At 48.2% G+C, this 22,124-nt stretch overlaps 1 protein-coding gene across 1 annotated transcript in view; it reads right to left on the bottom strand.

The window, feature by feature from the left end:
* Positions 1-22,124, bottom strand: part of LOC142049492 (hsp90 co-chaperone Cdc37-like 1) — a 42,583-nt gene that overhangs the window by 6,757 nt on the left and 13,702 nt on the right. The window contains exons 2-3 of the mRNA XM_075077257.1: positions 1,095-1,376; positions 247-340 (exon numbers count right to left, since the gene is read on the bottom strand). Coding sequence (XP_074933358.1) covers positions 247-340; positions 1,095-1,376 — 376 coding nt within the window. The remainder of the gene's footprint in view (positions 1-246; positions 341-1,094; positions 1,377-22,124) is intronic.

Raw genomic sequence — 22,124 nt, 5'->3', positions numbered from 1 at the left:
ACTGATCATAGGAACCAACAGGCTTCTGCAATTTACAGTTTCTTTTACTTTGAAATGGTTATTTGTTATGATTCCACATCTCCTGTCCTGAGAAACAAGAATCTAGATAGTCTCCTTGCTAGATGTTTAATTTGTTAGCATCCATTTTGTATGATAATAATAATAATAATAATGAAAAAAAAGAAATAGACCTACACAAATTCTACAGGAGGTTAATCTGCAAAATGTTGGAAGCAAGATACTTACCGAAGTATCTAATCTGTTCTTCATGCTTCTCTATAAATGATTTAGATATATCTTCATCTTCTACTTCTTTTCTTTTATACTGACTAATAAAACTCTAAAGAGGAGAAAAAACTATCATAGAATCTCCACATATACCTTTTTTGAACTAAGGGATTATTTTAATTCATTACTATTTAAAGGGTAATGTTCTAGTTTTAAGCATAGCCCAGCAAACACATATGTGTACACTTAATGTACCCAAGAAGGTTATTTACAAAAACACAGCTCATCTAAATAATAGGGTGAAAAATGCCTTATCATGTTCTTCTTCTGAGCAATAATCTATCTCAAAGTTCTACACACTAGCAGGAACTTACTGATCTATAAACAAAGAGAAACATCTACATCATCTAGCCTTGATGAAGCTAGCTCAGTGGAATTCTTAAAAATGATCCATATTCAAGTTAAGTGCTGAAAACAAAACTGGCATTTACTATGAAGACAGTTTGTGCTAAAATAATCTGTATTAAGAAATTCACGTTATTAGAGGCAAACTGTGCATGTTTCAAATGTGAGAATTTGGCATAACAAAGAAGCAAACTTCATGTGAAGAACTATTGCTCATCCTTGGTTTTGGCAACAGTTGCTGTAAGGGACAAATATAAGTTCTGATTCCCAATTAAAGCAGAAGTGTCATACACATTCGTGATATCAGTGCACCATGTCCCCTTTAATAGGGCAAAACAAGAAAGAAAAACATTCAACACATTACAATAAGCGCTATACTAGATCTAGAAAACACTCAAGATGAGAAATAAATGGAATAAAAAAGGCTTATAATTGTTTTCATACACATTTATATGTCATACCTTATTAAATACCTCCTTACTAAAAGAATCTGTATTCCATAAATTCTGTCTTTCCCTCTGTATTAGCGCTTCTTCTTTTCTTCTCCACTCTTCCTCTCTCTGTCTCAGTTCTGAAGCTTCAGTTTGTGCTTTGGCATATTCCTGATCCATGGATTCTGAATTATGCAGTGCTAAACTACCGAGTTTCTGCTGGGCTTCTGCTAGATGCCATTTGGATTCTACAGAGCTCTTCACAAACTCTTTTTGTTTTTGACAGATTAATTCAATCCCTTGACAATAGGTCTGTGTGGAAGACAAAACATGCTGTTTATGGAAGGAAAAACTGATAGATTTTATGAAGCATATAGAAACAGAAGGCTTTGACTCCCAAATAGAACACTGAAATGGAAGGCATCTTAAAAGAAATATTATATTCACAGCAGTGACTAAACATGATACAGTGCAGCTAGATGATTTTTAAAGGAAACTTATGCTTCAGGCTTGCTAAACTTTAAGATATTGTCCAGATTTCAGCTGGGATAGAGTTAATTTTGTTTCTACTAGCTGGCATAGTGCTGTCTTTTGGATTTAGTATGAGAATAATGTTGATAACACACTGTGCTGGTTTTGGCTGGGATAGAGTTAATTTTCTTCACTGTAGCGCCTGTACTAGAGCCTGAGGTGATTTATGGTGACCTGGATAGTGAACAGTCATCCAAAGATACAGATGAAGCCAAGTGCAAATGACCCATGTGGTGGAAGTTTGTAAGGAGCGCACCATCAACGCATGGAAACTCATTGGCAGTAATGTCCTGGAAAGATGACGAGGCACCAACAGTGGTGGAGGTGATTGATAGACTCCGAGATTACGAAGCAAATCTCTCTTCCTCCCTCGTCTCGGCTGTGGAGAAACTATCCTGAGAGGTCCAGCAACTCAAAGAAGATAGGTCCTACTCCCCACCTCTATGGGGTAGTGCCTCAGCCATTAGGAATAAGCATCCCTTTGCTCAGAGAGAGAGGATATACACCACAGGCCACCCTATGGTTCTACCTGCGTGACCACAGAGAGGACATGAGGAGGTGGGATGGCAAGCCTACCTCAACCCTAGAGGCACGGGTACGTGAGCTGCAAGGAAGAACAGTCACTCAGGGAGGTTCTTCCAGGAAAGCTGCTGCTCCAGTTTCCAGTGAGAAGGTCCGCAGACAGAGGAGCAGAAGCGCTGATTTTATTTCTGAGCGTAATAGAGAGACTCTTGATTCACATTTACAGGAAGTGAGTTGCGAATGCCATGATCAAGACTAGAGGGGCCCTGCCTCCAGCCAGGTGGAGGAAAGGGACAACCGGGTTTACTGGACTGTGTGGATCCAATGGCCTGGCACATCACACCCACAGGAGTATAAAGCTTTAGTGGACGCCGGCGCACAGTGCACCTTAATGCCATCAAACTATATAGGGGCAGAACCCATCCGTATTGCTGGAGCGACAGGGGGATCCCAAGAGCTAACTGTATTGGAGGCCAAAGTGAGCCTAACCGGGAATGAGTGGCAAAAGCACCCCATCGTGACTGGCCCAGAGGCTCTGTGCATCCTTGGCATAGACTACCTCAGGAGAGGGTATTTCAAGGACCCAAAAGGGTACAAGTGGGCTTCTGGAATAGCTGCCTTGGAGACGGAGAGAATTAAACAGCTGTCTGCCTTGCCCAGTCTCTCGAAGGACCCTTCTGTTGTGGGGTTGCTGAAGGTCAAAGAACAACAGGTGCCGATCGCCACCACAACAATGCACCAGCGGCAATATCGCACCAACCGAGACTCCCTGATTCCCATCCATGAGCTCATTCATCGACTGGAGAGCCAAGGAGTGATCAGTAGGACCCACTCACCCTTTAACAATCCCATATGGCCAGCGCAGAAGCCTAATGAAGAGTGGAGGCTTACAGCAGACTATCGTGGCCTGAACAAAGTCACTCCGCCACTGAGTGCTGCCGTGCCGGACATGCTAGAACTTCAGTATGAACTGGAGTCCAGGGCAGCCAAGTGGTATGCCACAATTTATATTGCCAATGCGTTTTTCTCCATTCCTTTGGCAGCAGAGTGCAGGCCACAGTTTGCTTTCACTTGGAGGGGCGTCCAGTACACCTGGAATCGACTGCCCCAGGGGTGGAAACACAGCCCTACCATTTGCCATGGACTGATCCATAATGCACTGGAACAGGGAGAAGCTCCAGAACACCTTCAATACATTGACGACATCATCGTGTGGGGTAGCACAGCAGCAGAAGTTTTTGAGAAAGGGAAGAAAATTGTCCAAATCCTTCTGAAGGCCGGTTTCGCCATAAAACAAAGTGAGGTCAAGGGACCCGCACAGGAGGTCCAGGTCTTAGGAATCAAATGGCAAGGTGGACGTTGTTAGATCCCAATGGATGTGAAAAACAAAATAGCAACCATATCTCCACCAACTAGCAAAAAAGGAAATACAATCTTTTATAGGTGTTGTGGGTTTTTGGAGAATGCATATTCCAAATTACAGTCTGATCGTAAGCCCTTTCTGTCAAGTGACCCAGAAGAAGAATGATTTCAAATGGGGCCCTGAGACAACGACAAGCCTTTGAACAGATTAAACAGGAAATAGTTCATGCAGTAGCCCTTGGGCCAGTCCGGGCAGGACAAGATGAAAAGAATGTGCTCTATATCGCAGTCGGGGAGAATGGCCCTACCTGGAGCCTCTGGCAGAAAGCACATGGGGAGACCCGAGGTCGACCCCTAGGATTTTAGAGTCGGGGATACAGAGGGTCCGAAGCCTGCTATACTCCAACTGAAAAAGAGATATTGGCAGCATATGAAGGGGTCCGAGCTGCTTCAGAAGTGGTTGGTACTGAAGCACAGCTGCTCCTGGCGCCCCGACTGCTGGGGCTGGATGTTCAAAGGGAAGGTCCCATCTACACATCATGGAATTGATGCTACGTGGAGTAAATGGGTTGCACTGATCACCCAGTGGGCTCGAATAGGAAACCCCAGTCGCCCAGGAATCTTGTAAGTGATTATGGACTGGCCAGAAGGCAAAGATTTTGGATTATCACCAGAGGAGGAGGTGACACATGCTGAAGAAGCCCCACTCTATAATAAACTGCCAGAAAATGAGAAGCAATACGCCCTGTTCACTGATGGGTCCTATCGCCTTGTGGGAAAGCATCGGAGATGGAAGGCTGCTGTATGGAGTCCTACACGACAAGTAGCAGAAACTGCTGAAGGAGAAGGTGAATCGAGCCAGTTTGCAGAGGTAAAGGCCATCCAGCTGGCCTTAGACATCGCTGAACGGGAAAAGCGGCCAGTGCTCTATATCTATACTGACTCCTGGATGGTGGCAAACGCCCTGTGGGGATGGTTACAGCAGTGGAAGCAAAGCAACCGGCAGTGCAGAGGCAAACCCATCTGGGCTGCCACACTGTGGCAAGATATTGCTGCCCGGGTAGAGAACCTGGTTGTGAAAGTACGTCATGTGGATGCTCACGTCCCCAAGAGTCGGGCCACTGAAGAACACTGGAACAACCAGCAGGTAGATCAGGCTGCCAAGATTGAAGTGGCTGAGGTGGATCTGGACTGGCAGGATAAGAGTGAAGTATTTCTAGCTGGGTGGGCCCATGACACCTCAGGCCATCAAGGGAGAGATGCAACATACAGGTGGGCTCGTGATCAAGGGGTGGACTTGACCATGGATGTTATTGCACAGGTTATCCACGAATGTGAAACATGCGCTGCAATCAAGCAAGCGAGGCCTGTAAAGCCTCTGTGGTATGGGGGACGATGGCTGAAATATAAATATGGGGAGGCCTGGCAAATTGACTATATGACACTCCCACAAACCTGCCAAGGCAAGCGCCATGTACTTACAATGGTAGAAACAACTACTGGCTGGCTGGAAACATATCCCCTGCCCCATGCCACTGCCCGGAACACTATCCTGGGTCTTGAAAAACAAGTCCTGTGGCGACATGGCACCCCAGAGAGAATTGAGTCAGACAATGGGAATCATTTCTGAAATAACCTCATAGACACCTGGGCCAAAGAGCACGGCATTGAGTGGGTGTATCACATCCCCTATCATGCACCAGCCTCTGGGAAAATTGAAAGATACAATGGACTGTTAAAAGCTACACTGAGAGCAATGTGGGGGGGGTGGAACATTTAAACACTGGGATACGCATTTAGCAAAAGCCACCTGGTTAGTCAACACAAGGAGAACTGCCAACCGAGCTGGCCCTGCCCAGTCTGAAATGCTACATACTGTGGAAGGGGATAAAGTCCCTGGAATGCACATAAAAAATATGCTGGGGAAAACAGTCTGGGTTCTTCCTGCCTTGGGCAAAGGTAAACCCCTTTGTGGGACTGCTTTCTCTCGAGGACCTGGGTGTACTTGGTGGGTGATGCGGGAGGATGTAGGAGTCTGATGTGTGCCTCAAGGGGATTTGATCTTGGGGAAAACCAGCCAATGAACTGTCGCGCATAATGCAAACTGCTGTATAATATTGTATGGCATCTCTTCTGTGGTTGCTATAAAGCATGTCAATGTGTTGTGGTTTGCCCCCAGTCAGCACCTAGCACCATGCAGCCACTCGCTCACTCCCCCCACCCCTCTGGGATGTGGGAGAGAATCGGAAGAGCAAAAGCAAAAGGAAAAAAACGTGTGGGTTGAGATAAGAACAGTTTAATAATTAGAGTAAAATAATAATGATAATATTGATTATGATAATAATAATGATAATTATGGTAATATAAAAAAGGAAAAGGGAAAAAGGAAAAAAAACAGTAACACAAACAATACAACTGCTCACCACCTGCTGACCGACGCTGCCGGGGGAGTGAGCAAGCGGCTGTGTGGGGCTGAGTTGCTGGCTAAAGCACAACACACACTGATGTTTCAGTTGTTGCCAAGTAGTGCTTACACTAATCAAGACTTTTCCAGCCTCCCATGCTCTGCCAGGTGCACAAGAAGCCGGGTGGGTAGGGGGCACAGCTAAGATAGCGCATTCAAACTGGCCTAAGGGATAGTCCATACCATATGACATCATGCTCAGTATATTAACTGGGGGTAGTTGGCCAAGGGTGCAGCGATCATGGATCGGGGACTGGCGGGGCATCAGTCGGTGGGTGGTGAATAGTTGCATTACTTGGTTTTTCCCTGGGTTTCACGTCTCTCTCGTTGTTTTCCTTCCCCCCCCCCCTTTTCCCACAAGAGGTATGTACAGAAGCATGGATCAAGTATTGCCACCAGTAATACAACCTCCAGACTGCATATAATAAAATTATTTTGTAGATGAAAGGATTTTCCTCATTCCCCTCTGGCTATCGTTATTCTGCAAAATTAACAATAGCCAAAATAGCGGAATACTTTTAAGACACACTTCTGAGAAGAAAGCATCTGCTTTATGATGCCAAATCATAACAACAGAGTAACTATTACTACCTACCTTCTGGCATGGACTAATATTACTGTGGCGAGTTGACGTTGGATTGCTGCCAGGTGCCCACCAAGCCACTCTCTCAATACCCATCTCCTCAGCAGAACAGGGAACAAAATAAGATGAAAAAAAAAAGCTCGTGGGTCAAGATAAAGGCAGGAAGATTGCTCACCAATTACCATCATGGGCAAAACAGACTCAGGGAAGATTAATTTAATTTATTGCCAATTAAAAATAGAGTAGGATGGTGAGAAACAAAGACAAAACTGAAAACATGTTTCCCTCCCCTTCTTCCCAAGCTCAACTTCACTCCATTGTTCCTGACCCTTCGGTCTCCTCCTCCCTGTCCTGAGCAGCTCTGGGGGGATGGGAAATGGGGATTGTGGTCAGTTTGTAACATTTCCTCTCTGGCGCTCCTTCCTCCTCACTTTTACCCCTGCTCCAGCATGGGGTCCTTCCCATGGGCGTCTGTCCTGAACTACCCATTCAACTAGTCATCTTGAATCCATCTACCCAGCCATATGCGCTGCTTTATCAGTGGGATGTAACACACAATGACCCCTTAGTGATAATTGAATGGATATTTCTTGCTAATCAGTTACATAAGACCATCGTGACGCGCCCTGAAAGTTTTGCCCTGCTAATTATGAAAGGACGACAACGACTCAGAGTATTAGCAGGACAAGATATTGCCAGAATCATTGCACCAGTGTCGTCACATATGTTACAGTATTTGATGCAAACTTCTCTAGGCTTTCAAACAGCTTTAGTAGACTTTCCTGGTCAGAGAGATAATCATAACCTGAGCCACAAGTTGATCCAACATGACTTTATATTATGTGAAACCCCAAACAGAAGCCATATACCTCTATCAGCCCTCACTGTATTTACTGATGGATCAGGTCGAACCAGCCAGGCAGTTATTGTGTGGAAAGATCCATGTATTCAAACTTGGTTGTCAGATATCAGCCATGCTGATGGTTCTCCACAAATTGTGGAACTCGCTGCAGTAGTCCGAGCTTTTCAACTTTGGCAAGAACCCCTCAATATTGTAACAGACTCAGCTTATGTAGCCAGGCTAATATCTCGTTTAGAAAATGCATGTTTGCGGGATGTTTCTCATCCGCTATTATTCCACTATCTATTCCAGCTGTCCCATCTTTTGAATGACAGAAAAGAACCTTATTTTATTATGCATATTAGAGCACATACGACTCTCCCTGGCCCTTTGGTTGAAGGCAACCAGCGAGCAGATGCTCTGACCATGCCTGTTCAAGTACTTCCCAATATGATGGAACAAGCCCGGATTTCCCACGTGTTTTTTCACCAAAATGCGAAAGCATTACAAAAAATGTTTTCTTTGACGTCTGTACAAGCCCGTGACATTATTAGTGCTTGTCCAGACCGCCAACACTTCTGTAGCACAACATCACGTGCAGGCGTTAATCCTAGGGGATTGACTGCCTTAGAATTATGCCAAACAGATGTTACTAATTTTCCAACATTTGGTCGCTTGAAATATATTCACGTTTCTGTTGATACCTTCTTGGGAGCAGTTTTCGCTTCTTGTCATGCTGGAGAAAGAGCCCGAGATGTAATCAAACACTTTACCTGTGCCTTTGCATCCTTAGGTATCCCGCGTATAATTAAGACCGATAATGACCCAGCCTATATCTCACATCATCTACTAACCTTTTTTCAAGATTGGGGGGTGAAACACATCACAGGTATTCCTCACTCCCCCACAGGGCAAGCCATCATTGAACGAGCACATAACGCCTTAAAACGCATGTTGTTACAACAAAGCGGGGGAGCTGGAACCATAACTCCACAAGAGCGTTTAGCAAAAGCACTCTATGTCCTTAACTTCTTAAATTTTTCTGATACAGGTTCCCCCATTAGCTGACACTATCCCTCTCTGCAAACAGACCGGCAGAACATTGAAGGAAAGGCGCAGGTCCTCGTACGAAATTTAGAATCCTGGATAACAGAGGGTCCCTTCCCCCTAATAACATGGGGAAGAGGTTATGCTTGTGTCTCCACAGGGTCAGGACCTCGCTGGATCCCAGCCCGTTGTGTTCGGCCGTATCGGTATCAACCCTCAACAGAAAATTCTGCATCGGAAGAACCAAACCCTACTGAAGGAAAATGAAGACGCTCTGTTTGTTGATTGTATTTATAATATGTTCATGTAATGGGGTATGTTCTTGGCCAGGGTTACCCAAACTGCCATCGTCTAACAATGTTTGGGTAACACTGGCAAAAGCCATAAACCAAGACTCTCTCATTCTGAATCTATTCACAAAAGTATTCAGCAGCTAGAGAAAACAAAAACCTGCAGAAACTGCAAACAGATAATGATTGGAGTTGGCTTGATCAGCTCCTTAGTAGGCTAGGCCTGGGCAGATGGGTAAAAACCCTTGTGAAATATGCAATCTTTTGCATTGGAAGGTTTTTGTGTATGGTTATCTGTATCCCATGCTTATTACAATGCTTACAATGTTTAATAGATAAATCTGATGCAACCAGTCCCCAAGCAGCAACAACCCCCGTGTGCCAACTGCCCCTGTTAATACACTGTCATGGCATCACATGGTATGGAATGAACATCCCATTGGCCAGTCGGGGTCAGCTGTCTTGGCTGTGGCCCCACCCCTCCCAGCCTCTTGCCCACATGGCAGAGCATGGGAAGCTGGAAAGGTCGCTGACTACTACAGGCACTACAGTGAAGAGAATTAACCCCTTCTCAGCCAAAGCCAGCACATTCTCCACCCCTTATTCCATACCATTTACGCCATGCCCAGGTCCCATACCATCCAATACAACCTCACCAACCACCACTCCTCCCCTTCCCATCCTTTGATGTAATACACAGACATCATTCCCTTAGTTTATGGACCTTCCATGTAACATGTCCATAAAAATGTCCACTGAGTTCACCCAGTCCATGACTCTGGGCTCCATCTGTCATATCAGTCCTTCAGGGCGGAAGAGACGGTATGTGTGGTGTTGGGTTTCTGCATACCAAGTCAGTCATCGTTCCATCACTGCTACACTTTGCTTGTTTCATCTAAGTTCATCTTCAATGGGTTGGGAGGCTTGTACTATGATATCTTTGATAAAACACAGAGATGCCATACAATATTATACAGCAGTTTGCATTATGCGAGTCAGTTCATTGGCTGGTTTTCCCCAAGATCAAGTCCCCTTGAGGCACACATCAGACTCCTACATCCTCCCACATCACCCACCAAGTGCACCCAGGTCCTCGAGAGAAAGCAATCCCACAAAGGGGTTTACCTTTGCCCAAGGCAGGAAGAACCCAGACTGTTTTCCCCAGCATATTTTTTACGTGCATTCCAGGGACTCTATCCCCTTCCACAGTATGTAGTATTTCAGACTGGGCAGGGCCAGCTCGGTTGGCAGTTCTCCTTGTGTTGACTAACCAGGTGGCTTTTGCTAAATGCGTATCCCAGTGTTTAAATGTTCCACCCCCCCCACATTGCTCTCAGTGTAGCTTTTAACAGACCATTGTATCTTTCGATTTTCTCAGAGGCTGGTGCATGATAGGGGATGTGATACACCCACTCAATGCCGTGCTCTTTGGCCCAGGTGTCTATGAGGTTATTTCAGAAATGATTCCCATTGTCTGACTCAATTCTCTCTGGGGTGCCATGTCGCCACAGGACTTATTTTTCAAGACCCAGGATAGTGTTCCGGGCAGTGGCATGGGGCAGGGGATATGTTTCCAGCCAGCCAGTAGTTGTTTCTACCATTGTAAGCACATGGCGCTTGCCTTGGCAGGTTTGTGGGAGTGTCATATAGTCAATTTGCCAGGCCTCCCCATATTTATATTTCAGCAATCGTCCACCATACCACAGAGGCTTTACAGGCCTCGCTTGCTTGATTGCAGCGCATGTTTCACATTTGTGGATAACCTGTGCAATAACATCCATGGTCAAGTCCACCCCTTGATCACGAGCCCACCTGTATGTTGCATCTCTCCCTTGATGGCCTGAGGTGTCATGGGCCCGCCGAGCTAGAAATACTTCACTCTTATCCTGCCAGTCCAGATCCACCTCAGCCACTTCAATCTTGGCAGCCTGATCTACCTGCTGGTTGTTCCAGTGTTCTTCAGTGGCCCGACTCTTGGGGACGTGAGCATCCACATGACGTACTTTCACAACCAGGTTCTCTACCCGGGCAGCAATATCTTGCCACAGTGTGGCAGCCCAGATGGGTTTGCCTCTGCACTGCCGGTTGCTTTGCTTCCACTGCTGTAACCATCCCCACAGGGCGTTTGCCACCATCCAGGAGTCAGTATAGAGATAGAGCACTGGCCGCTTTTCCCATTCAGCGATGTCTAAGGCCAGCTGGATGGCCTTTACCTCTGCAAACTGGCTCGATTCACCTTCTCCTTCAGCAGTTTCTGCTACTTGTCGTGTAGGACTCCATACAGCAGCCTTCCATCTCCGATGCTTTCCCACAAGGCGATAGGACCCATCAGTGAACAGGGCGTATTGCTTCTCATTTTCTGGCAGTTTATTATAGAGTGGGGCTTCTTCAGCACATGTCACCTCCTCCTCTGGTGATAATCCAAAATCTTTGCCTTCTGGCCAGTCCATAATCACTTACAAGATTCCTGGGCGACTGGGGTTTCCTACTCGAGCCCACTGGGTGATCAGTGCAACCCATTTACTCCACGTAGCATCAATTCCATGATGTGTAGATGGGACCTTCCCTTTGAACATCCAGCCCAGCACCGGCAGTCGGGGCGCCAGGAGAAGCTGTGCTTCAGTACCAACCACTTCTGAAGCAGCTCAGACCCCTTCATATGCTGCCAATATCTCTTTTTCAGTTGGAGTATAGCAGGCTTCGGACCCTCTGTATCCCCGACTCTAAAATCCTAGGGGTCGACCTCGGGTCTCCCCTGGTGCTTTCTGCCAGAGGCTCCAGGTAGGGCCATTCTCCCCGACTGCGATATAGAGCACATTCTTTTCATCTTGTCCTGCCCGGACTGGCCCAAGGGCTACTGCATGAACTATTTCCTGTTTAATCTGTTCAAAGGCTTGTCGTTGTCTCAGGGCCCCATTTGAAATCATTCTTCTTCTGGGTCACTTGACAGAAAGGGCTTACGATCAGACTGTAATTTGGAATATGCATTCTCCAAAAACCCACAACACCTATAAAAGATTGTATTTCCTTTTTTGCTAGTTGGTGGAGATATGGTTGCTATTTTGTTTTTCACATCCATTGGGATCTAACAACGTCCACCTTGCCATTTGATTCCTAAGACCTGGACCTCCTGTGCGGGTCCCTTGACCTCACTTTGTTTTATGGCGAAACCGGCCTTCAGAAGGATTTGGACAATTTTCTTCCCTTTCTCAAAAACTTCTGCTGCTGTGCTACCCCACACGATGATGTCGTCAATGTATTGAAGGTGTTCTGGAGCTTCTCCCTGTTCCAGTGCATTATGGATCAGTCCATGGCAAATGGTAGGGCTGTGTTTCCACCCCGGGGCAGTCGATTCCAGGTGTACTGGACGCCCCTCCAAGTGAAAGCAAACTGTGGCCTGCACTCTGCTGCCAAAGGAATGGAGAAAAACGCATTGGCAATATAAATTGTGGCATACCACTTGGCTGCCTTGGACTCCAGTTCATACTGAAGTTCTAGCATGTCCGGCACGGCAGCACTCAGTGGCAGAGTGACTTTGTTCAGGCCACGATAGTCTGCTGTAAGCCTCCACTCTTCATTAGGCTTCCGCGCTGGCCATATGGGATTGTTAAAGGGTGAGTGGGTCCTACTGATCACTCCTTGGCTCTCCAGTCGATGAATGAGCTCATGGATGGGAATCAGGGAGTCTCGGTTGGTGCGATATTGCCGCTGGTGCATTGTTGTGGTGGCGATCGGCACCTGTTGTTCTTTGACCTTCAGCAACCCCACAACAGAAGGGTCCTTCGAGAGACTGGGCAAGGCAGACAGCTGTTTAATTCTCTCCGTCTCCAAGGCAGCTATTCCAGAAGCCCACTTGTACCCTTTTGGGTCCTTGAAATACCCTCTCCTGAGGTAGTCTATGCCAAGGATGCACAGAGCCTCTGGGCCAGTCACGATGGGGTGCTTTTGCCACTCATTCCCGGTTAGGCTCACTTTGGCCTCCAATACAGTTAGCTCTTGGGATCCCCCTGTCGCTCCAGCAATACGGATGGGTTCTGCCCCTATATAGTTTGATGGCATTAAGGTGCACTGTGTGCCGGCGTCCACTAAAGCTTTATACTCCTGTGGGTGTGATGTGCCAGGCCATCGGATCCACACAGTCCAGTAAACCCGGTTGTCCCTTTCCTCCACCTGGCTGGAGGCAGGGCCCCTCTAGTCTTGATCATGGCATTCGCAACTCACTTCCTGTAAATGTGAATCAAGAGTCTCTCTATTACGCTCAGAAATAAAGTCAGCGCTTCTGCTCCTCTGTCTGCGGACCTTCTCACTGGAAACTGGAGCAGCAGCTTTCCTGGAAGAACCTCCCTGAGTGACTGCTCTTCCTTGCAGCTCACGTACCCGTGCCTCTAGTGTCGAGGTAGGCTTGCCATCCCACCTCCTCATGTCCTCTCTGTGGTCACGCAGGTAGAACCATAGGGTGGCCTGTGGTGTATATCCTCTCTCTCTGAGCAAAGGGATGCTTATTCCTAATGGCTGAGGCACTACCCCATAGAGGTGGGGAGTAGGACCTATCTTCTTTGAGTTGCTGGACCTCTCAGGATAGTTTCTCCACAGCCGAGACGAGGGAGGAAGAGAGATTTGCTTCGTAATCTCGGAGTCTATCAATCACCTCCACCACTGTTGGTGCCTCGTCATCTTTCCAGGACATTACTGCCAATGAGTTTCCATGCGTCGATGGTGCGCTTCATACAAGCTTCTGCCACATGGGTCGTGTGCATCTGTATCTTTGGATGACTCTTGATCCTCCAGGTCACCATAAATCACCTCCAGCATGGCTGATTCCCTCAGGTACTGGATACCTTTCTCCATGGCAGTCCATTTTCCTGGGCGATATATTACATCTTCCTTGAAGGGATACCTGCCTTTCACACTGGACAGAAGTTGCCTCCAGAGGCTGAGGGCTTGTGCCCCTTTTCCAATCGCTTTGTCAATGCCCCCTTCCCTAGAAAGGGATTCCATTTTTTTGGCTTCCTTCCCCTCTAATTCCAGACTGCTGGCCCCGTTATCCCAGCATCGGAGCAGCCAGGTGGCAATGTGCTCACCTAGATGACGGCTGAAATCTTTCCGCATATCTCGCAGCTCACTCAAGGATAGGGATCAGGTGGTTTCTGCCTCGTTTATGAGTTCTTCCTCTTCCTCCTCCTCTCCTCGTGATGGCCCTACTCTTTCATCATCTCTTTCTAAATGAGTTGACTTTCTCTTCCAAGATTTCTTCTTGTGTATAGGGGCAATTGATACTGGCACGGGTTGATTCTCTGATTCAGCTGCAGTGCCTGTCGTGGGGGCTTGAGTAGCCACGGTGCCTGTCATCGGAATTGGAGTGGCCTCAGTGCCTGCTGTTTTCTTTGTCTTCTTAGATCCAGAGGCCTTCTCTTCCTCTTGGGAGCACTGAATACTGTTGAGCAGGGCTCGGTACGTGTAGGGGAATAGACAGGGATCGGCGACCGGAAGATCACGGGCTGTGACGGAAAGATAGACTCCTCCGAATAGGAGTGGCAGGAACAGGAAGCGCAAGAGCTATATAAGCGTGTGACGCAGTTAAATAAACGGACATTTTGTATCCATCATATTGATGTCTGTGCATCACTGTCCCCAGGGTGGGTAGAGCCCTGTGTCCCGGAGATATGCGGCCCAAGATAAGTTCTCCCATAGAAGTGTACGGCAACAAGTGGTGACCCCGACGTGATCGGCGGGGCGACATGGCAAGTTCGCTGGGGGGAAATGATAGCTTGAGGCACGCAGGGGTGGGACAGTGAGCCGCAGGACGGCGGGCGCGCCATGGAATCAGTCGTAAAGGTACTGAAGGGATTGGGGAAGGAATATGGAACTTCGATTTCGAAGGCGCCTACCTCAATGATCATCCAATGGATGATTATGCAGGGGCTCATACGGAGTCCTGCAGACATATTTAATAAAGATAATTGGGTGAGAATTAAAGAGGAGTTAGCTGAAAGGGCTATGATGGGAAAACCCCAGTACATACAGCTCTGGGGAAAGATACACCGATTACTGTTGAAAGCTCGGGATGATCAGGAGACGTGGCGGCAGGCGCGGCTGTGCCTGCACGGTGCTACAGTTGACAGTAGCCCGGAAATAGACCCAGGAGGGGCAGTGGGGACGCAGACAGGGGCAAGCATCGCGGGGGATGGGGAAGAAGCGGGGAGTTCAGACGGAGTAGCCTGGCCAACTACTCAGTCTGAGGCTCCCAAAGAGGCGGATCGGGAAGCGGCGGTGTTCCCTGTTGAGCCAACAGGACCTTTGGAACGCCCCCCCTGCATACCCCTGGGATGATTTGGCGCAGGTACTTGCGCGCGGGGAGGGGGACGTAGCGGCGGACGCAGCGGGAGTGACGGAGCGGAAGGAGGAGGATGATCAGCGCCGGCAGCGGCACCGCCCTCTGCCCGATCCTCGAGACTGGCTCCCGGGGCAACCCTTGAGATGGGAGTCAGGCGAGGAGGAGGATTGGGGTGCCTGGAGGGGAGGACAGGATGGGTATAGATCAACCTCGAGTAGCAGCGAATCAGAAGTTGGGGGAGAAACCGATGTCCACATGTGGGAAGATGGGGCAGATTGCCTGCAGCACGCAAAAAAGAGGCATAAGGCAGCAGGGACTCGGAGGACCAATCAGAGTGAGGGAAGAGAGAGATTGCCAAAAGTGGAGGTCCGAAGCGCTGCAGCTCCGGAGGGGTCCGCGGAGGATGTGCTGCGGCAGCTGCAGCAGGCTATGCGCACACTAGGGGAAGTAACTCGGCGGCAGACAGGACTCTTAACGAAGGGTGCGCCCCAGCGACAGTCAGTCGAGTTACCTAACTGGCGGCTGATAGCCAGAGATTGTAGCCTCGATGGAGTAAGGATAGAGATGCCCGGGATATTCCCTGTCTGGATAGCTCCTGGAGGAGGGGCAGGGAGCTGCAAGCGGTAACGGAGAGTTCCCGTAGAGCGTATAGCGAAGTGGGCAGGTATTAAAAAAAAAAAAAAAAAAAAAGAAAAAAAAAAAAGAGCGGAACCTTGGCAAAAGATACAGCAAGGACTAGCAGAGCCATTTACAACGTTTTGTGACAGGTTGCAGAAGGCCATCATAGAATCAGAATTGCCGCCAGCAGCCAAGGATGTAGTCCTTATGGATTGCCTCCAAAGTCAAGCAAATCCGCAGACACAAGATGTCCTCCACACCCTGGCGGTGGGGGCATCATTGGGTCAAACCATCAGGCATGTCTTGCGCCAGGAGGCGTTGAATCAGCATGGCGGTGTGGGAGCGCACATCTGCCAGAACCCTGACTGTGGAAGCGAAGAAAGGGTGCTGGTGCAAGCGGCCGGGGTGGGGCTGAGATGTCACTTGTGTGGACGGCAAGGGCACTTTAAAGCTGGGTGCCCGCTAGGGGAAAGGGGAGGACGTAATGGAGGAGGAGCGCATCCAGTAGGGAGGTGCTGGGTGTGTGGGAAGCCAGGACACCTGGCAAGAGATTGTCCAGCCACAAAGCCGGGAAACGTCCAAAGGAGGGCGAAGCGAGGGGGATTCGCGCCTCCTGTGAGTCAAATGGCCCCCATCATGGTGCCAGTGCCAGGAGCTTGGCCCACCGTAGCGGGCCAAGGGGGAGTGAACCTTCAGGCAGGGGAGCAGAACCAGCAAGATCTGCAGGTTACGGCCCCCGCGTGGCCTTGGTCATAGGCTGTAACAAGAGACCCATGGCGGCGGTGACGATTACCCCGCAAGAGCCGGGTTGCCCGGCACGGATATGCCTGGGAATGTTAGTGGATACCGGGGCGGATGTCACAGTGATGCCACTCGAACAGTGGCCACCAACTTGGCCCCTCGCCATGGGAAAAAGTATAATAGGGGTAGGAGGAGAACAACAGACGAGGACTAGTACTTGCCCTGTGAAACTCGAAGTCATGGACGAGGAGGCAGGGAAGCTCCTCACGGCCGTAGTGACCATACTAGTAGCAGATGGGGCAGCAAGCCCCTTGTTGGGGCGGGACGCCCTTGCCCAGATGGGGATCGGGTTGAAAAATTTAGCATAGGGGCCACTGCCTCAGAGGGGCTTCGTCAGCACAAGTTGGTGTGGAAAACCGAACAGCCCGTCTGGGTGGAGCAGTGGCCCCTGAGAACAGAGAAAATAGAGGCTGTAAGAGCTATAGTAAAACGAGAGCACGAAGCGGGGCACCTAGAGCCCTCGATGAGCCCCTGGAACACCCCTATATTTGCTATAAAAAAGAAAGATAAAAACCAATGGAGGATGCTGCATGACCTTAGAGCAGTAAATCAGCAAATGGAGGACATGGGGCCTCTCCAACCCGGCCTACCAGATCTGAGTGCTGTCCTGAGAGGATGGCGAGTCATTGTTTTAGATATCAAAGACTGCTTCTTCAGTATTCCGCTACCTCCAGATGATAGAAAGAGATTTGCCTTTACTCTGCCTGCGGTGAACCGCGCAGAACCAGGTAGTAGATGGCAGTGGACAGTACTTCCGCAGGGGATGAAAAATTCTCCAGCGATCTGCCAGAGGTATGTGGCTTCTGCATTGCAGCAAGTAAGGCGACAGCATCAGGAGAGAATCTACATGATCCACTACATGGATGATGTCCTCATAGCTGCGCCCACCGAGGCGTTGTGTGAACAAGTCTTTTCAGACACCCAAAGGGGCCTTGAGGGACAGGGCCTCAAGGTAGCTGAGGCAAAGGTACAGCGAGGACCAGTGTGCGGATTTCTGGGTGCTAGAATAGAAGGGGATTGCATACAAGCTCAGCCTATTAAACTTACACCTAAGGTTAAAAATTTACACGATGTACAGAAGCTGGTAGGAGCACTGCAGTGGTTGCGGACGTTTGTGCGCGTCATCGGTGAGGAGATGCAACCTTTCTATGCGTTGCTGAAAGGGACCGACCCATGGGAGCCCAGGAGTTTAGACCCTGAGGCAGTCCAGCAGTTGCAGATGATAGAACGTCGAATGCAAAAGGAAGGAGTATGGCGGTGGGACCCTCAGGAGGAATTAATCGCAGGTTGGATTCTGACCGCCGGTGGAGGATTAGGATTGCTATATCAAATACAGGCGGGGGAAGAAAAACCACTGCGATGGGTATATCAGAAGGTTCCCAAGGATGCATTCTCCACAAAAGTCAAGGTAGCCGGGGGAATGATTTGGCATCTGCGACGGGAAAGCAAGGGAATCTTTGGGAAGGAGCCAGATAAGCTGACAGTGCCGTGGAATGGGGAGAAATGGCGGAAGGTGGTAGAGAGTGAAGAGGATATACAATTGGCGGTATTCTCGTACCCAGGAAAAATCGTCACAGGCACGGTACAGAGGTGGGCCGAGACAGCCAAAGTGGTGGATTTAAGTGTGGATAGTAGAGTTTTGGATACCCCTCACCCAGGACCAACATATTTCACAGACGCTTCCTCGAAGACGAACAGAGCGGCGGTAGTGTGGAAAGAAGGGAATAGTTGGATGCGCCAGACGTATGAGGAGCGGGGTAAAAGTGTGCAGTGGCTAGAAGCGAAAGCGCTAGAGATGGCCCTGCAAAAGGATATAGATCGACATATAAATGTGTGCACGGACTCTTTATACGTGTATAAATTAGTCATGTCCATGAAACGAGAGGGTGTACCACACACGGAAATTGCCTTGATGCTAGAGGTTGCTTTATGGCAGCGAGGAGCAACTGTGACAGTAATTCACATTCGCAGTCATCAGACGGGGCCTGGACCACTGATTGAGGGGAATCGCATGGCTGATGAGGCAGCCGTGGGAGTCTGGACATTGACGGAGGCGAAGAAACTGCATGAACAACTGCACCTGGGTGCTAAAGCCTTGGCAAAGGAGTGTGGCATCTCAATAAGAGCAGCAAGAGAAGTAGTAGCCACCTGTCCTTACTGTCAGCACTCGCCATTGTGGGAAGCAGGAGTCAACCCTCTAGGACTGGAAGCAAATGCTATCTGGCAGACTGACTTTACTGAATGTCCACAGTTGGCCCCTGGAAGGCACCTGGCAATTACAATTGATACATATAGTGGAGTCATCATGGCTACTCAACATCGGAAGCAGACCGCAACGCACTTGACTGCGCATTGGACCACGGTGATGGCGTGGCTTGGAAAGCCCACCGAGATAAAAACAGACAATGGACCATGCTTTCGGGCTCGAAGTACCGAAGAATGGTGTAAAGCTTGGAATATTGTATTAAAACATGGCATTGCTTACAATAGCACGGGGCAGGCAATAGTTGAACACGCTCATCGCACCTTGAAAGCAAAGATAATACAGCTTGGGGAGGGGTAGGGGTATAAGGGAGCTATACCCGTAGCAGCTCAGCAAACTATTTTAATGCGTGCACTATATTCGCTTAATCATTTTATACGCGGGCAGGAGCAAGTTACAGAAGTGGAGAAGCACTTTGGCAAAGCTCAAGCAGGCGAGCGCTATCCGCAGGTATGAGTAAGGTTCCCAGGCAGTGAGCAATGGGAGAGAGGATGGAAACTGAGATGCCTGGGGAGGGGCTACGCCGCGGTTGAGAATGAAGGGCGCATAGAACGGGTGCCTGCAAAGTGTGTGAAAGCAGAACTGTGCAAGGATGTACAATGAATAATCCCTCTCTGAGTTGTCTCTTTGCAGGGTCTGCTGACATGGATCCTCATGCTAGCCATACCATTGGGAAAAGAAATGAGCTCCTTGACAAGATCGCAAGCAATATTGCAACGAGAGCGACACTGGGAAAGGGTGGCAAAAGAGAGATATGAACTGGGATTGGATAGTAATAATTGGGGGGATCTTGTTGTGTGTAGTAACCATGGTTACTTGTGGGCTGCCATTGTTATGCTGTGTTATAAGACAAATCAGGGAGCGCCTGCAAGAGTTACATGAATATAGACCTGACCGCAATATGTATCCGCTTACGCAAGTAGCTTTGTAGAACTTTTAGCAGCATGGGGAGGGGGAGATGTAGGGGAACAGACAGGGATCGGCGACCGGAAGATCACGGGCTGTGACGGAAAGATAGACTCCTCCGAATAGGAGTGGCAGGAACAGGAAGCGCAAGAGCTATATAAGCGTGTGACGCAGTTAAATAAACGGACATTTTTGTATCCATCATATTGATGTCTGTGCATCACTGTCCCCAGGGTGGGTAGAGCCTTGTGTCCCGGAGATATGCGGCCCAAGATAAGTTCTCCCATAGAAGCGTACAGCAACAGGTACGCATGGGCCAGGCCCCAGCATGTTGCAGTGACCTGTGTCTCTCTGGAGCTGCCGGGGTGACAACATACTTCCTCCAAGTACTCTACTAGTTTTTCAGGATTCTGCACTTGTTCAGGGGTGAAGTTCCAGACCACTGGAGGTGCCCACTGTCCTAGGTATTTGCCCATACTATCCCACATGCCGTGCCACTCATAACTATCGAGCCTCGGGGCAGATCTCTGGATGATATTCTTAAATTGCTTTTTAACCTTAGACAGAAGTGAAACAATCTGCCAAAGAAATAACAGCAGATATATCTTAACTACCCAAGGATGTTCAAGATACTGAAAAGTTGTTGTAAAGACGGGGGAGGCATTATAGAAGAGGGTAGCTAAGGTGCCATTCTTTATTTCCTCCATAAAAAAAAACTCTCAGAGGAGGAGGTATAATTGCTAATTGTCTCCATGAGGTGGTACCCGACGTACAGTAACGGCTCCAATAGAAAACTCAAATACCAAATAAAACTCAAGGCCAGTGTTTTAATAACAACTCTCCCAGGCAAAATATCGCTAATCACTGCAGAGCACAGCAGACTACAAGAACCGACACCAGTCTTTAACGGGCACAGCAAATACAAGAGCACAGTGCAGATAGGATAAACTAATATTGAGAACACAGTCGATGCTGTGACCAGCAACTGTTATTATCTCAAACCCTTTGTGCCCCATGTTGGGCGCCGAAAAGGACTGCCGTGGTTTAGCCCCAGTCAGCAACTAAGCACCACGCAGCTGCTCACTCACTCGCCCCACCCCTGTGGGATGGGGGAGAGAATCGGAACAGCAAAAGCAAGAAAACTCGTGGGTTGGGATAAGAACAGTTTAATAATTAAAATAAAATAGTGTTAGCAATAATGGTAATGATAATAAGAATTATTATTATTATTATTATTATTATTATTATTATTATTATTATTATATAGTAAAAGGAAAATAACAAGAGAGAGAAATGAAACCCGGAAAAAAGAAAAGAAAAGAAAAAAAAAAACCACAAGTGACACAACCGCTCACCAGCCACCGACCGACGCTGCCGGTCCCCGAGCTGCGATCGCTGCTTCCCCGGCTAACTCCCCACAGTTAATATACTGGGCATGACATCACATGATATGGAATATCCCTTTGGCCAGTTTGGATCAGCTCTCTCGGCTTTGCCCCCTCCCCTCCTGGCTTCTTGTGCACCAGGCAGAGCATGGAAGGCTGGAAAAGTCCTTGACTAGTGTAAGCGCTACCTAGCAACAACTAAAACATCGGTGTGTTAGCAACATTATTTTCATACTAAGTCCAAAACACAGCACTATGCCAGCTACAGTGAAGAAAAATTAACTCTATCCCAGCTAAAACCGTGACACTTGTCCAGCCCTTGGACTATTACCTCTTGCTGCTCATCCATGTGGGCAGCAGCGATATTGCAAGGGATGACCTTGAATGTATCAGAGTGTCTACAGAGCTCTGGGGACAAGGTCAAAAGGCATTGGAGCTCAAGTGGTGTTCTCCTTGATTCTTCCAGTGAGGGGGGAAGGCACAGCTAGAAGTAGGTGCATCCAGCAGGTCAACATCTGTCTCCAGAGGTCCCTTCCAACCTACAGTATTCTTTGATGTATCATGGGAGAATTATGAAAGATCATGCTCTGGCTTTGGGAAAATTAAGCATACAAACACATAAAAAGAATTTAGGTCATGTTATTTTCAGCAAAAATCCTTTTTTTTTTTTCCCCTAATAAAAAAAATTGGTACGGTCAATATAAAAGTTTTCCTACTCCCGTGTACTGGACATCTACAGAGCCACATCCTAGTAAAAACTGTAAAGGGGTCTGGCTCATAAGTGAGTTTGTCAAGATGAAAAAGACTGGGGCTCTTGGCCCTTGCCTGCGTTACACTTGGAGGTGTGCTTGTAGCAAATGTAGACATATCTAGCTCCATGTCCTGGTTTCGGCTGGGATAGAGTTAATTTTCTTTCTAGTAGCTGGTATAGTGCTGTGTTTTGGATTTAGTAGGAGAATAATGTTGATAACACACTGATGTTTTAGTTGTTGCTAAGTAGTGTTTACACTAAGTCAAGGACTTTTCAGGTGCACAAGAAGCTGGGAGGGGACACAGCTGGGACAGCTGACCCCAGCTGACCCAAGGGATATTCCATACCAGATGACGCCATGC

This window comes from Phalacrocorax aristotelis, chromosome W (assembly GCF_949628215.1).
Source record: "Phalacrocorax aristotelis chromosome W, bGulAri2.1, whole genome shotgun sequence".
Taxonomy (NCBI): Eukaryota; Metazoa; Chordata; class Aves; order Suliformes; family Phalacrocoracidae; genus Phalacrocorax; species Phalacrocorax aristotelis.
The sequence above is the reverse complement of the archived record's forward strand: the minus strand, read 5'-3'. Positions and strand labels throughout refer to the sequence as shown.